General features: G+C 36.4%; 1 protein-coding gene across 2 annotated transcripts in view; it reads left to right on the plus strand.

Annotated features, from left to right (window-relative positions):
• LOC133838900 (synaptosomal-associated protein 25) overlaps positions 1-16,541 on the plus strand; it is a 120,650-nt gene that overhangs the window by 88,935 nt on the left and 15,174 nt on the right. For both annotated transcript variants that reach the window (XM_062270150.1, XM_062270149.1), the window contains one exon: positions 3,590-3,734. In XM_062270150.1, coding sequence (XP_062126134.1) covers positions 3,590-3,734 — 145 coding nt within the window. The remainder of the gene's footprint in view (positions 1-3,589; positions 3,735-16,541) is intronic.

Raw genomic sequence — 16,541 nt, forward strand, 5'->3', positions numbered from 1 at the left:
AAATTCGAGTGGCATGAGAAGCATGAGCAGGTATGCCAAGAAATAATATCTGCATTGGTTAGCGACTCAGTTCTTATCATCTATGACCGACAATACCCGGTTGAACTCCATACTGACGCTAGTGCAGACGGCTATGGAGCTATCTTAATGCACCAGATAAACGGCAAACCACGGAAACGGGCTGAAACAAGATACCACTCCTATGAAGTGGAGACACTGGCAGTGTACAACGCAGTGAAACATTTTCGTCATTATTTGCATTTGTCGTTTTCACGGATTGTAATTCGCTCAAAGCTAGCCGCAATAAAATAGAATTAACGCCAAGGGTCCATCGCTGGTGGGCATATCTGCAGTCCTTTGAGTTTGAGGTAAAATATAGAAAAGAAAACAGTATGGCACATGTAGATTTCCTTTCGCGCAATCCACTACCAATTAACAAGGTTACTAAGTCTACCAAAATAACGGAATAGCAAAGTTGCAAAATAACGAACTCAGACATGAAGATGCAAAGACGTACGAAATGCGGTCAGGCATGTTGTATAGAGTAATACAGAGAAACGGACAAAGTCGATGTCTGCCGGTAATACCGCGAGCATTTAGGTGGTCCGTGATTAATCACGTACATGAGGCCATAATGCATTTGGGATGGGAGAAAACACTAGATAAGGTATATACGCAGTATTGGTTCCCAAATATGTCCAAGTATGTGTGAAAATTTGTTGAGAATTGCATCACCTGCAAGCTTTCAAAGTCAACGTCGGGAAAGGCCCAAATGGAACTACACCCCATACCCAAAGTTTCCATACCATGGCATACCGTGCACATGGATATAAGTGGCAAGTTGAGTGGCAAAAATAACATCAAAGAATACGTGATAGTGCAAATAGATGCTTTCACTAAATATGTTCATTTACACCACGCTCTTAGCCTCGACACTAATAGTTGCATAGAGGCATTGAAGTCCACTATCTGTATGTTTGGGGTACCCACTCCTATCATTGCCGATCAAGGTCGCAGTTTTGCGAGTTTAGGCAATTTTGCTTATCACAAAAAATTGACTTGCATCTGATAGCGACCGGTGCAAGCCGGGCGAATGGACATGTTGAGCGCGTTATGAGTACCATGAAAGCAATGTTGACGGCAGTTGAGACAAGCAAGCGATCTTGGCAGGATGCCTTAAAAGAAGTGCAGTTGGCCATGAATTGCACGGCCAATAGAGTCACAAAGCTTAGTCCATTGGAGTTATTAATTGGTAAAGAGGCAAGACCAGTGGGCATGATGCCAATGGTAGAAGAAGTGGACATTGACATTGAACATGTTAGATCAAAGGCCTTACAAAATATAAAGAATAGTGCTGAATATGAGAAGCAACGCTATGACAAGAATAAGGCTAAGATTGTAAGTTACAATGTAGGTGACCATGTCCTGCTCAAAAACGAAGAACGGCACCAAACAAAGCTAGATCCAAAATTTAAAGGACCGTTTGTCATAATAGAGAAGCTTGATGGTGACCGTTATATGTTGAAATCTCTTACAAGCAAGCGAACATATAAGTATGCCCACGATCAGCTGCGTGCGATGCCTAACGAAGTAGAGGCAAATGAGTGCGAGAGATCGCCGACTGAGGCACTCGTAGGTACCATAAGCTCAGATTACATCATTTACAAAGGCTATAGCCGTGTCATGTAGTAATCTGCGCAGTTACTGCATGGCGGGGGGGTTATGTGGGTCCAGAGGGACCAGTACACAGAGTGTGCGTGTGAACGTTGCAGTGTGTGCAGCAAGAGCCTAAGAGTGTAAAGTGATGAAGAGATGTTGAGAGAAGGAGTTATGGTACAAAGAGATGAGAACACCACTGAACTACAATGCATTTGATGAATTTATGAATTATGTTGTTGATTTTAATTTTGTAATGGAGAATACTTTTACTTTTTTTTATTGCTATAAGATAGAAATTAGCGGAAAATTAATGTAAAAAAGAATTTTAAGTTACAAGAAATAAATGAAATTGAAATATTGAATAAAAGTTATTATTATGATGAATCTTATTGAGAAGCATGATACGCGAGGACGCGTAAAGGTCAGGATGGCCGTGTCGAAGAATTACAGATCTAGATATGTTTAGTTTGAAAGTTAACGGACAGTATGTTAGGTAACATAATGTTAAATGGACAGAGCATCATTTGATACAAGCTCAAATGGGCATGGCGCTTGCAGTTCTTTGGCTGATGCAATAGAGACAATGTTAGAAGGATGATGAAATAGTTGTGGTGAAATAGAAGAATTGGCGGAGAGAGACAGATGGCTTGCGAGTCAGTCTGCTTCGAGTTACGAGACGAAGAACATTGCAAGCGACTTGCTGTGCGAAATGCCATTATAAACAAATCATGGAAGGAGATGAAGAGCCAATCACTCCAGTGCCAAATCAGTATTCTCCGACATATATATATCCGTCATGAACCAATTCAGTGCATGCAACTATAGTCACGGCAAATTTTACTCTTTAAATGTGTTTACAATATATTTCAATAACAATTTTTATATAATGCTCCTAATTTATTTATTGTTAACGCCCCGGGAGATTTTTTTACATTTCTAACCAATCTACTGTGGGTCGGATTGCCGTTTTGGTGGCATTAAATCGAGTATTGCATTTATCGAGCTGAAACTTGGCATACTTCAATAATAGACCACTCTAAATATTTAAGCAAACTTCCAACTAAGTTTGACCACGTCTACTCCAACTGCCCATATAGACATCATGACGTATACCTGATATTCGAAACTTTTTATTTTTTATTTATTGCACTCCTTTTTTCGTCGCTCAGTGACCATCTATTAGCCAGCGCCCGCTCTCGATCCACACGTCCAGCAACGTGGCATGACAGAACTCAAGCACATCTAAAAAATTTAAGCATCGAAAAAGCCGTGAAAAGCCGCATACCGGACTGTTATTAAAATTTAATATAAAGTGTATACAATTGATTAATACACATTACACACCGCAGAAATCCACAGAAAACCTTTTTGTCTCTACAGAAGACGAACACTTTTGTAAGTTTTTGGTTTTCTTTGGGCAACACAAAACAGTACACATAAATAACGTTTAACAAATTATCACACAAACTGTGTTTATTATTCTTAATTTACATTCCTCAAACTTCAATATCCATTTTACAAAATATAAAATTTTTCTTTTGTTTGGACTTGCCAAGCGCACAAATTCACCAAACGCTTCCCACCAATTTTGTCACAAAAATCAGCTGTTCAATCACCTGACTTTAAAAATCTATAAAAATTGCAAGACTGCATTTTTAACAAAAATATTTATTGATACTTTCTATCTACATAGAGCTAAAAACAAGAAATTTACATTAAAGTGTTTCCCTGACTGTGAGATACCCGCTGTCAATTTTCAATAATAACAAAGCCAATCTGTGTTATTATTAAAGAAAACTAAATTAAGATAAAAAAAAATAAAATAAAAAGTGCAGCTAAAGCTGTTAGCTAATAAAATATTAATAATAAGTTTTGTGTATATTATTATTACTTAATTAAAATAAATATTACCTTTTTTTAATATTTTTAGAATTACAAATGATGCAAGGGAGGACGAAATGGAGGAAAATATGGGGCAAGTTAATACCATGATTGGTAATCTTCGCAATATGGCATTGGATATGGGCTCAGAACTTGAAAATCAGAATCGCCAAATAGATAGAATTAATCGCAAGGTATGTACATTAAGACTACTTTAGAGCATATTAGTTTATTTTATTCATTTTACAAATGTGTAATGCATAAAACTTGGTGTACATCCGCTTATTTAATGTCGTTCATCACTAATATAAATGGTTTTTGTATCTAATTCAGGAAATGAGTATATCTCGTAATGTCTGGAAAATTTAAGCCTTTAACAACTCCTTAATCCTGAAAAAAATCATATCTTTGTTTACTACACGGCTACATTAGGTAGCCTTATAAGCGATTACTTATATCATATGACTATCGGACGCAAGATCACAACCATAACCTTGTGGCTCAATGAATTTTGCGTTATTTCGGTGTACATTGTAGTGTCACTATTTTCTTTAAAAGTTTTTTGTTCTTCGCAAACGCAGTATACATCGACTCTGCAAATTTGATGCCATTTTTGAGGGAATAACTTTCTCAAAAATATAATTCAACCGCTGTATTCATGCTCGTACACAATGAAAGTTTCGACCAGGCTGAGATACAAGCAAGGCAAGTTTCTCAAAATCGGATTTCGGACATCAATGAGAACTCATCCCTCAACGTATACTAGACTTTAGCACATTTGATGGCAGTTCAAGCACATACCTGTTTAGAAAATTTGGAATATCATTAATCGCAGACAATGATAGAACGAGAAGGTTAGTAATAAAAACATGTGTTGTGTAGGGGCTTAGTCCATTAAATTTCTTGGTGGAGTGCCAAACACCATTTTTTAAATCACCAAGAACTATAAAGTAATCACGATCAGAAAGCTTGCTAGAAATGCTATACAAAAATAAACGAAATACAAAGCGTCATCAAAAACAGGATGGATATATGAGGATGAATGAAAAATTATAAAACTACCAAAGGATAATATTTCAGCCACTAGCTCAATATCGATCAGTTCTGATGGAATTTGAGCATCTACCATCGCTACGCAGCGATCACGTATGTTTAAGAAAAATCGACTAGAAAGAATTTCAGTATCACTTTATCCATGTTTCAGTGAAGGTATGGAAAATATATTCTTCTTAAATATAGGTAAGTTTTCTACAAATGCCACTTAGTTAGCTAGTTTTTTGAACTGACACACATAGGTTTAGAATTAGATTTATTGCTCCTATTAGGAAAAGAAACCGGATACCAATTTCTTTTATTTGCAAATATATAGGGCTGTGCAGATTGAATTCCTTCAACCATCCTCAGCTTTGGCGGCACCAATATCGGAGCAGGAGTGACACTTCGAGATTTAATGACGCAATGTCGTTTTGTGGAACTTCAAGAGATACCAAAGTTTGAGGTGAAGGACATTAGTTCCCCAGCAGGTGGTACAGACAAAAAGGAAACATAATTAGGGATAGAAACCTCATTCGAGGCAATAACAGACGCATTTTGGCCTTTCTATGTTTTGAAGACTCACTCAGGAGCTTCATACTCTTAAACTCAGAATCCAAAGCCGCGAAACTATTCGAGAGTTTTTTAAAGCTCGCGAATACTTCTTTAAAGACCGTCCGCGTTTGCTAAATAAATCCAGTAATATCACGTTCAGCGTCCCCGTAATGTGCGTAGGTTCATTTTAGTCCTGACTTAGATTAAATTGGGCCAAAAATTCGTCTATTTAAGCCAGCACATTTCGTGCAATACGATGTCGTACAGAAACAAACGAATCCTATTTTGGAAAGAGCAAGCACCCGGCATTAATTGTTATGACATACAAACATAACATGATAAAAAGATAAATAAAAATACTCTTTCTGACTCTTTACGAAAAGCCTCTCTCAGAGAGAAACCGATTTTATACCCGTTACCCATAAAGTAGATGGGTATTATAACGTTGTGCCGGCAGGAAATGTATGCAAGAAGGAGGCATCTCCAACCCCATAAAGTGTATATATTATTGATCAGCGTCAACAGCCGATCCGATCTATCCATGTCCGTCTGTTCGTCTGTTATAATATTTTCCTAACCTATGGGTAAGAAGGAAGACAAATATGCCCTCGAGAGACGTACCCCACTCAAGTGCAGCTAAGTTGAGCAAGGGAATTCCAAAGACTGTACCATGGCGGAGGCCCGCAGCAAGAATATGGAAAGGGAGAAGCGTGAAGGATAAAGTTCAAGAGGTGCTTCAAGATCTAAGTATGAACAGATTACTCGATTGTCCATCAGAGATCTGAATGACTTAGTCAATAGATTTAGCATTCAATTCAACTGGAACTAATCTAGCAAAATGTGTTTGAAGCGCCAATAGTGAAGTGTATGAGTGAGTCCTTCAGATAAACTTCAACCACAAATTCAGCAAATCAGCACTACACTACTAGTGACCGCATGACGATAATTTACTTGATAGCCCAACACAACTCGGCGAACTCTAATAAAAGGCATTTGCACAAGCTATTCTTCGAGAAAACTCAAAACTCAGATGTTCTCGGTTAAAATTTTTTGTTTATTTATTAAGCGGACACAGCATATTTAAAGTACCTTAACAACATAGGGGTAGCATATATAACAAAAAACCAATCCTCAACACAAATATGAGGATTACATACAAATTAATTGGTTTGGCAAGGCATTGCCCTTTAAGACTCCTCAATGGTCTCACTGGAAGTAACTTCCTAGCTAGTAGGCTGCGATCACTATAACGGTGTGTGTCCACGAACCAGGGCAGTCTGTTATGTTTCGTAGTAACCGATTCTGCAACACCTGAATCCGTTTATAGTTGGATTTAGCTGCGATCTCCCAGATCTTAATACCATAAAGCCAAATTGGTAGGATGTAATGCGCATATACTGGTTTTGCATCTTAGCGCCAAAGTGCTTCGCTTATGTATAAGCCAGCGCAGTTTTGGATCCTTTCTGAACTGTAGCTTTTAAATGTGGCCCAAAGGTAAGGCGCTTGTCCAGTGTAACGAATAGCTCTTGATCGAAGGCGCCTTTTACTTTTTAGTAGCTCTCTGGCTTGCCTTATGAGAACAATACCATAGCTTATAGGACGAAAATTAAGATCGGGTCGTGTATAATCAAAAAACAGCTTTATATACCTTTCACGAGTGACTCTTGTCAAGCTGTAAAGACATTTCTATTCAGTAATGTTTGGCAAATCATCATGGAAAACTACCACCGCAACAACGGCTCCAACATACGGTGCGCATACGGTGCAACATACGGTGCGCACAATCGGCCTTCCGAGCCCACCACTGCCAATACCATCCGCGAATTCGAATCGCAATATACGCTATTGGATAATAGGCGACCGAATAGACCACATCCAGTCCGAACTTGGCGAATTTTGCACAAGGATCTTGGTTTGCAGGCTTACATAATACAACTCATGCAAGAATTAAAGCCAGCAGACTTGAATTTGCGATTTAATTTTAGTCGATGGGCTCTGGATCACCTTAACGAAGACTCACTGTTTTCACACCGAATTTTGTTCAGTGATGAGGCACATTTCTGGCTCAATGGTTACGTGAATAAGCAAAATTGCCGCATATGAGCTAATGAGCAACCTGAAGACACTCTCCAACTTCCCTTACATCCACAAAAATACACCGTTTGGTGTGGTGAAATCATCGGTCCGTACTTCTTCAAAAATGAGGCCGGACAGAACGTAACCGTCAATGGTGCGCGCTACCGAGCCATGATAACGGAATTTTTGCTGCCTGAAATTGCAGCCCATGGTCTCGACGACATTTGGTTTCAACACGACGGAGCCACTCCCCCACAGTGCGCAAAAAAATGGGTTTATTGTGGAATCATTTCGGCGAGCAGTTAATTTCACGTTTTGGACCTGTCGGTTGGCCGCCTAGATCGTGTGATATCACACCTTTAGACTTTTTATACCCGCTACCCATAGGGTAGAAGGGTATTATAACTTTGTGCCGGCAGGAAATGTATGTAACAGGTAGAAGGAGGCATCTCCGACCCTATAAAGTATATATATTCTTGATCAGCGTCAACAGCCGAGACGATATAGCCATGTCCGTCTGTCCGTATGAAACACTGGATCTCAGAGACTATAAGAGATAGAGCTATAATTTTTTTTCGACAGCATTTGTTATGTTTGCACGCAGATAAAGTTTGTTTCAAATTTTTGCCACGCCCACTTCCGCCCCCACAAATCAAAAAATCGAATAACAAGCGTAAATTTAAAGCTAGAGTTGCGAATTTTGGTATATACAATAATTACTATAGTAGTTATGATTCCTGAAAATTTGGTTGCGATGTGGAAGTTATTAAAGAAATACTTTTGTATGTGCAAAAACGCCTACTTACTAGGGGTCTGAGTTGCTTTGGGTGACAATCTGGTACTTTGTGTCGTCTATGGTATATTTTGAATGGTGTGCTGTATCGATATACCAAACATACCATTTGGTACATTTTTAGTATTTGTTTAGTATTTTCGGTATATTTTGAAAATAATACCGCAATATTTTGCCCTTATTAAAAATGGGTAGCGGGTATCTCACAGTCGAGCACACTCGACTGTAACTTTCTTACTTGTTTCTTTCGGCCTACGTGAAGTCTTTGCCGATAAACCAACATTTGAATGAAATTATTTTCAAAAAGTAAATGCCAATGGATGTTCTTAATGCACATAATAAAGATTCGGCTATCCAATTTCAATTTGCGTGTTTTATTTAAAATTAAAAAAAAAGTTCTTAATGGATCACCCTTTATATTATCAGTTAGAGTTTCGACTGTATTCTCAATGTTTTCTTTGGAGTCCAGAATTGAACTTTGTTAAAAAAAGAGTTATAAAGAATTTGTTTAAAAGTGAGATCAGTACGACTTGTGATTAACCGAGGACTTGGTCTGACATTAGTACCATTTCTTAGCAGATTATCAACAAGGGCTATGTGATCAGATTCCAGGTCACAGCATTGGCAGATATCTATTTGAGAATCCAGTATTCCATGGTATAATGCGAAATCAATGCAAGTTGCTGTGTATACATATGAGTATCGCGTTGGAAGCAATGTCAGCTGCGCATTGCGTGAAATGCGCATAATTTTTATCCATGCTCGCGGTAGATTACTGCTGATTGCCGTAATTTATGCAGTTGCCATAGTGAAAACTGTTTTACTAGTAGCACTAGCAAATGTAAGCGTTGTGGTTATGGTACTAATGTTCTGAGTTACAGAACACAATGGGCGTTGATCACTAATGATTTCTGACCGTATCTCCAAATGTGATTAACCAGCAACTTGGTGCATTTCTTCATATTCAAACTGCTTATTGCAAAGCTGAGAGTTAGAAAAAATATTTCCATCTATTACCAAATATTTAACTAACTAAATATTACTTATTAGTTGCAGTTTGGCTTCGAACAGCAAAAGTTTCTGCTTAGTTTTGTCAAGAACAAAAGTCAGATCGCTTGACAGATAAACGCAGATTTTATTACCCCTCTTGTGCGGCTGCACGCACTACCCAAGTCTTATCGCACTACAGTTATGTTTATACCCGCTACCCATAGGGTAGAAGGGTATTATAACTTATAACACCTAGATCTCAGAGACTATAAGAGATAGAGCAATAATTTTTTTTCGACAGCATTTGTTATGTTTGCACGCAGATAAAGTTTGTTTCAAATTTTTGCCACGCCCACTTCCGCCCCCGCAAATCAAAAAAATCGAATAACAAGCGTAAATTTAAAGCTAAGGTTGTGAATTTTGGTATATATAATAATAACTATAGTAGTTATTATTCCTGAAAATTTGGTTGGGGTCTGAGTTGCTTTGTCTGACAATCTGGTATATTGAGCCGTCCATGGTATATTTTGAACGCGGTACTATATCGATATTTATTTGCAGTATATTTGGTATATTTTGAGAATAATACCGCAAAATATATTGGCTTTAATCAAATTGGGTAGCGGGTATCTCACAGTCGAGTACGCTCGACTGTAGCTTTCTTACTTGTTTTGTTGTTGTTCAGCTGCCGAGATTGCAGAAGCCAGCGTCCAAAATTTTACAATTGGCACACGAAGAGTGTGAAAGAGAGAAACTAAAAAAAAAAAAAAAAACAAACGGGAATTACACTTGCTTTGCTTTGTGTTTGCTTATCCGCAACACAACCGATCTCATCAAGAGCAGATTATCGACTTCTCGATTTAAATGAACTTTAATAGAGATTCTAAGATTATGGCGCAGATGCCTATTATTTGACTTTATTTTTATTTATTGAATCTTCTTTTTGGCTAAGACTAACAATAAGTAATTAAATCATACACCTAATAATAATTAACAGTACTCTTGCACTTTAATTAGGATGCAGACCAGAGTATCTGCGCAACCTTCGGAGTTTCCACGCGAGATGGTTTTGGATATTTTCTTGTTTTCGGCTATTTCATCTCTTACAGATTAAATATTAAGATCTTTCTGTATGTTTTCGTTTCCAATACCCCAGAGATAATTCCCAAAATTTAACTAGGCTCTTTTGAATCTAGTACTTTATCAATATACCTAAAATAGCCGTTTTAGTATTTGTGGTATACGAGTATATTAATTTGGTATATTTTGTAATTAATATCACACAATTTTGCTTTCATTCAAAATGGGTAGCAGGTCAGACGAAGACCAAATGGACTGGGCATCGTTAGCGCAGCTAAGACTAGCTGTATTGTAGTGGATGTTATTATTTTATTATTAATTATTCGGATAATTTCGATATAGATCGACCTGCGCAAGACTTTCACGCTTCTCCCCAAATAAAAATTAAAGAGAAGAAATTTTATTATTTATTTTCAGGCGTAAAATTAGGTGGGTGAGAAGAAATTTTCGAAAAGGCACGATAAAAATTAATATGTAGGTCTACATGAAGGGGCACGTGGCAGTTTTCCTAAATGTCACAAAACAGACATTAGTCATATTTGGTAAGATTATAATCATGTGGCCTAACGCAATTCGTTCGTACGCAGATGACTTCTCGCAATTATTTAAACGGAATCATATCAGAGTATTGATAAAGAGGAAATGCTCTTCGCTGCTTCCTCCAGCTTTGCTACACGACTGACCATGTAGTTTGTGGAAAACATACTAGCTTAAGTTTATAAACTTAGAGTCGCGGACTCGACTGGTACCAGCAGATGAACTTATTGGCCGGATTCTTCATGAATAGAATACGTTAAAATACGTTGAAATAGGGCTTAACTTCGCTAATTGCATAATAGCGGCTTGGGTTTATGGCTTGTTCTTTTTACCCCATACCAAGGATTTATTTATATTTCTACCTAGAGTTCATATTGTTATGAGTACGAATGGTATATACAGGACATTTTTCAAAATTCATTTAAAGTTATACGAAGTGGATATCTCTATACGGAGATGGTATAAGGAGTCCCAGGCTATATAAAGAGCTGTAACAATATGTAAATTAAAGAAATCTGTGAAAGAATTGTCCCCACAAGCAACCAGATAAATAAGAACACTTTGATTTAGATTTTATGAACCGCACTAACTCGCTGACGAAACTGAAGTGACGCTAATTCGACGAGAGAGAAGAAATGTGTGGGAGGGACGACCAGAAGGCTCCGTTACCGTTGCCTCTTGAGATCCCTTTCTACCAATACATACACAATATATGTGATGCGTGAATGTCAATATGACTCTTGCACTTGTATGTATTTACATATGTATGTATGTATTTTTCAACATGCCACCTCAAGAGTTACATTGATAATATAAAGAATAATTGACAGACGAGTTTGTGCTTATTTATTTTAATTAGTTTGTTCATATAGTTTCTTTTCTTTTTTTTTTTTTTTTCTTCTGGGGATTACAATTAGATCCAGCATTCGCTGCAAAGAGTTGGGGAAACCCAGTAAAACCCAACCAGATCTATACAAATAAAAAATGGCCAAAATTAAATTTACATAGTGAAAACAAAATATACAAAGGTTCAAATATTCAAGATTATTGGCCTAGGAACTTCAGTTGCTTAAAGCTATTCGTAGTTATTCAATGTTTAAGTAATTGGACTTTTTTTAAAAAAAATTAATATTTAGTCTATGACAACAGTTTCGGTTTGGTTTGCTGTTATTCAAAAGTCCCATCTGGGCTCTCAAAATACTGAACCTGGCGGATGGTAACGGCTTCGTGAAGATGTCAGCGAGTTGGAGATCTGTGGAAATATACTTTACAGAAATTAGTTTCTTTTCAATTTGTTCCCTAGTAAAATGATATTTAATGTCTATGTGCTTCGTTCATTTGTGGCAGGTAGGATTGTTGGCAATACTAATACAGCCTTGGTTATCTTCAAAAATAACTATTGGACCATTTAATTCTAGATTAATTTCTTTTATTAAAGACTTAAGCCACAGGGCTTCTCTAATACCTTCAAAAAGGGCCATGTATTCTGCCTCAGTAGATGATGCAGCAACAGATTTTTGCTTCATTGTGCTCCATGAAATCAAACAGCTCTTAAACATCCTAAATAGGTATCCAGTAGTATTTCTTCTGTCCGTTTCATTGCCGGCACAGTCAGAGTCCACATATCCTATCAGAATATTTTTAAAATATACATTTTTCTTGAATGTGAGCTGAAAATCAACAGAGCCCTTCAGATATCTAAGAACTCTTTTCAGGCATTGCCATAGTTCCTTATTGTTGTTGTTTGTATATCTACTCAGAATACTTATTGAAGTGCTTAAATCTGGTCGTGTACATAACATAATGTACATCAAACCGCCAATCAAATTTCTACTTGGTGCATCATATGATTCCTCTGATTGAAGAGCCTCATAGTCTAATTAGCTTTAAAGTGGGGTGCTAACTGCATTACAATCTTCCATATTATATTTTCCCAAAACATTTATGATGTATGCAGACTGGCTAAGACATATCTGACTGTTTGTTCTATCAATTTTTATACCAATAAAATGACGAATTTCTCGTAAATCAGTCATCTTAAATTTATCTTGAAGGTACGATTTAAAATTAGACATAGTTTCAGATTCCTTTGTAGCAATTACCACATCGTCAACATATAACAAAATATATATATTCCTTGAAATATCTTCCTTATTTAAAATGTAAATACAACGGTCAACTGCTAGATTTTCAAATCCAACATTTTTCAATACATTTTCAAAGACTTCAAACCAGCATCTAGCGGCTTGCTTAATACCATATATGACTTTATTTAGTTTACAAACTTTATTCTCAGAAAATTGGTTAAAGCCTTTTGGAATATTCATGTAGACTTCATCCTTTAGAGTTCCATTTAGAAATGCAGTCTTAACGTCCATATGATGGACAAGTAAATCATATTGATTTGAAAGAGCTAACAGAAATCTGAATCTTAAGATTCGTGCAAATGGTGCAAATGTCTCATCATAGTCAGTCATATATTCTTGAGTAAAACCCCGCGCTATAAGCCTTGCTTTGTACTTTACTAAGTCTCCGAACTCATCTTGTTTTATACTAAATACCCACTTACAATCAACTACGTTTTTATTGTTTGGCTTTTGCACTAAGGACTGTAGCTTTCTTACTTGTTTTGTTGTTGTTCAGCTGCCGAGATTGCAGAAGCCAGCGTCCAAAATTTTACAATTGGCACACGAAGAGTGTGAAAGAGAGAAACTAAAAAAATAAAAAAAACAAACGGGAATTACACTTGCTTTGCTTTGTGTTTGCTTATCCGCAACACAACCGATCTCATCAAGAGCAGATTATCGACTTCTCGATTTAAATGAACTTTAATAGAGATTCTAAGATTATGGCGCAGATGCCTATTATTTGACTTTATTTTTATTTATTGAATCTTCTTTTGGCTAAGACTAACAATAAGTAATTAAATCATACACCTAATAATAATTAACAGTACTCTTGCACTTTAATTAGGATGCAGACCAGAGTATCTGCGCAACCTTCGGAGTTTCCACGCGAGATGGTTTTGGATATTTTCTTGTTTTCGGCTATTTCATCTCTTACAGATTAAATATTAAGATCTTTCTGTATGTTTTCGTTTCCAATACCCCAGAGATAATTCCCAAAATTTAACTAGGCTCTTTTGAATCTAGTACTTTATCAATATACCTAAAATAGCCGTTTTAGTATTTGTGGTATACGAGTATATTAATTTGGTATATTTTGTAATTAATATCACACAATTTTGCTTTCATTCAAAATGGGTAGCAGGTCAGACGAAGACCAAATGGACTGGGCATCGTTAGCGCAGCTAAGACTAGCTGTATTGTAGTGGATGTTATTATTTTATTATTAATTATTCGGATAATTTCGATATAGATCGACCTGCGCAAGACTTTCACGCTTCTCCCCAAATAAAAATTAAAGAGAAGAAATTTTATTATTTATTTTCAGGCGTAAAATTAGGTGGGTGAGAAGAAATTTTCGAAAAGGCACGATAAAAATTAATATGTAGGTCTACATGAAGGGGCACGTGGCAGTTTTCCTAAATGTCACAAAACAGACATTAGTCATATTTGGTAAGATTATAATCATGTGGCCTAACGCAATTCGTTCGTACGCAGATGACTTCTCGCAATTATTTAAACGGAATCATATCAGAGTATTGATAAAGAGGAAATGCTCTTCGCTGCTTCCTCCAGCTTTGCTACACGACTGACCATGTAGTTTGTGGAAAACATACTAGCTTAAGTTTATAAACTTAGAGTCGCGGACTCGACTGGTACCAGCAGATGAACTTATTGGCCGGATTCTTCATGAATAGAATACGTTAAAATACGTTGAAATAGGGCTTAACTTCGCTAATTGCATAATAGCGGCTTGGGTTTATGGCTTGTTCTTTTTACCCCATACCAAGGATTTATTTATATTTCTACCTAGAGTTCATATTGTTATGAGTACGAATGGTATATACAGGACATTTTTCAAAATTCATTTAAAGTTATACGAAGTGGATATCTCTATACGGAGATGGTATAAGGAGTCCCAGGCTATATAAAGAGCTGTAACAATATGTAAATTAAAGAAATCTGTGAAAGAATTGTCCCCACAAGCAACCAGATAAATAAGAACACTTTGATTTAGATTTTATGAACCGCACTAACTCGCTGACGAAACTGAAGTGACGCTAATTCGACGAGAGAGAAGAAATGTGTGGGAGGGACGACCAGAAGGCTCCGTTACCGTTGCCTCTTGAGATCCCTTTCTACCAATACATACACAATATATGTGATGCGTGAATGTCAATATGACTCTTGCACTTGTATGTATTTACATATGTATGTATGTATTTTTCAACATGCCACCTCAAGAGTTACATTGATAATATAAAGAATAATTGACAGACGAGTTTGTGCTTATTTATTTTAATTAGTTTGTTCATATAGTTTCTTTTCTTTTTTTTTTCTTTTTCTTCTGGGGATTACAATTAGATCCAGCATTCGCTGCAAAGAGTTGGGGAAACCCAGTAAAACCCAACCAGATCTATACAAATAAAAAAAATGGCCAAAATTAAATTTACATAGTGAAAACAAAATATACAAAGGTTCAAATATTCAAGATTATTGGCCTAGGAACTTCAGTTGCTTAAAGCTATTCGTAGTTATTCAATGTTTAAGTAATTGGACTTTTTTCAAAAATTAATATTTAGTCTATGACAACAGTTTCGGTTTGGTTTGCTGTTATTCAAAAGTCCCATCTGGGCTCTCAAAATACTGAACCTGGCGGATGGTAACGGCTTCGTGAAGATGTCAGCGAGTTGGAGATCTGTGGAAATATACTTTACAGAAATTAGTTTCTTTTCAATTTGTTCCCTAGTAAAATGATATTTAATGTCTATGTGCTTCGTTCATTTGTGGCAGGTAGGATTGTTGGCAATACTAATACAGCCTTGGTTATCTTCAAAAATAACTATTGGACCATTTAATTCTAGATTAATTTCTTTTATTAAAGACTTAAGCCACAGGGCTTCTCTAATACCTTCAAAAGGGCCATGTATTCTACCTCAGTAGATGATGCAGCAACAGATTTTTGCTTCATTGTGCTCCATGAAATCAAACAGCTCTTAAACATCCTAAATAGGTATCCAGTAGTATTTCTTCTGTCCGTTTCATTGCCGGCACAGTCAGAGTCCACATATCCTATCAGAATATTTTTAAAATATACATTTTTCTTGAATGTGAGCTGAAAATCAACAGAGCCCTTCAGATATCTAAGAACTCTTTTCAGGCATTGCCATAGTTCCTTATTGTTGTTGTTTGTATATCTACTCAGAATACTTATTGAAGTGCTTAAATCTGGTCGTGTACATAACATAATGTACATCAAACCGCCAATCAAATTTCTACTTGGTGCATCATATGATTCCTCTGATTGAAGAGCCTCATAGTCTAATTAGCTTTAAAGTGGGGTGCTAACTGCATTACAATCTTCCATATTATATTTTCCCAAAACATTTATGATGTATGCAGACTGGCTAAGACATATCTGACTGTTTGTTCTATCAATTTTATACCAATAAAATGACGAATTTCTCGTAAATCAGTCATCTTAAATTTATCTTGAAGGTACGATTTAAAATTAGACATAGTTTCAGATTCCTTTGTAGCAATTACCACATCGTCAACATATAACAAAATATATATATTCCTTGAAATATCTTCCTTATTTAAAATGTAAATACAACGGTCAACTGCTAGATTTTCAAATCCAACATTTTTCAATACATTTTCAAAGACTTCAAACCAGCATCTAGCGGCTTGCTTAATACCATATATGACTTTATTTAGTTTACAAACTTTATTCTCAGAAAATTGGTTAAAGCCTTTTGGAATATTCATGTAGACTTCATCCTTTAGAGTTCCATTTAGAAATGCAGTCT

The sequence above is a fragment of the Drosophila sulfurigaster genome, chromosome 2R (assembly GCF_023558435.1).
Source record: "Drosophila sulfurigaster albostrigata strain 15112-1811.04 chromosome 2R, ASM2355843v2, whole genome shotgun sequence".
NCBI lineage: Eukaryota > Metazoa > Arthropoda > Insecta > Diptera > Drosophilidae > Drosophila > Drosophila sulfurigaster.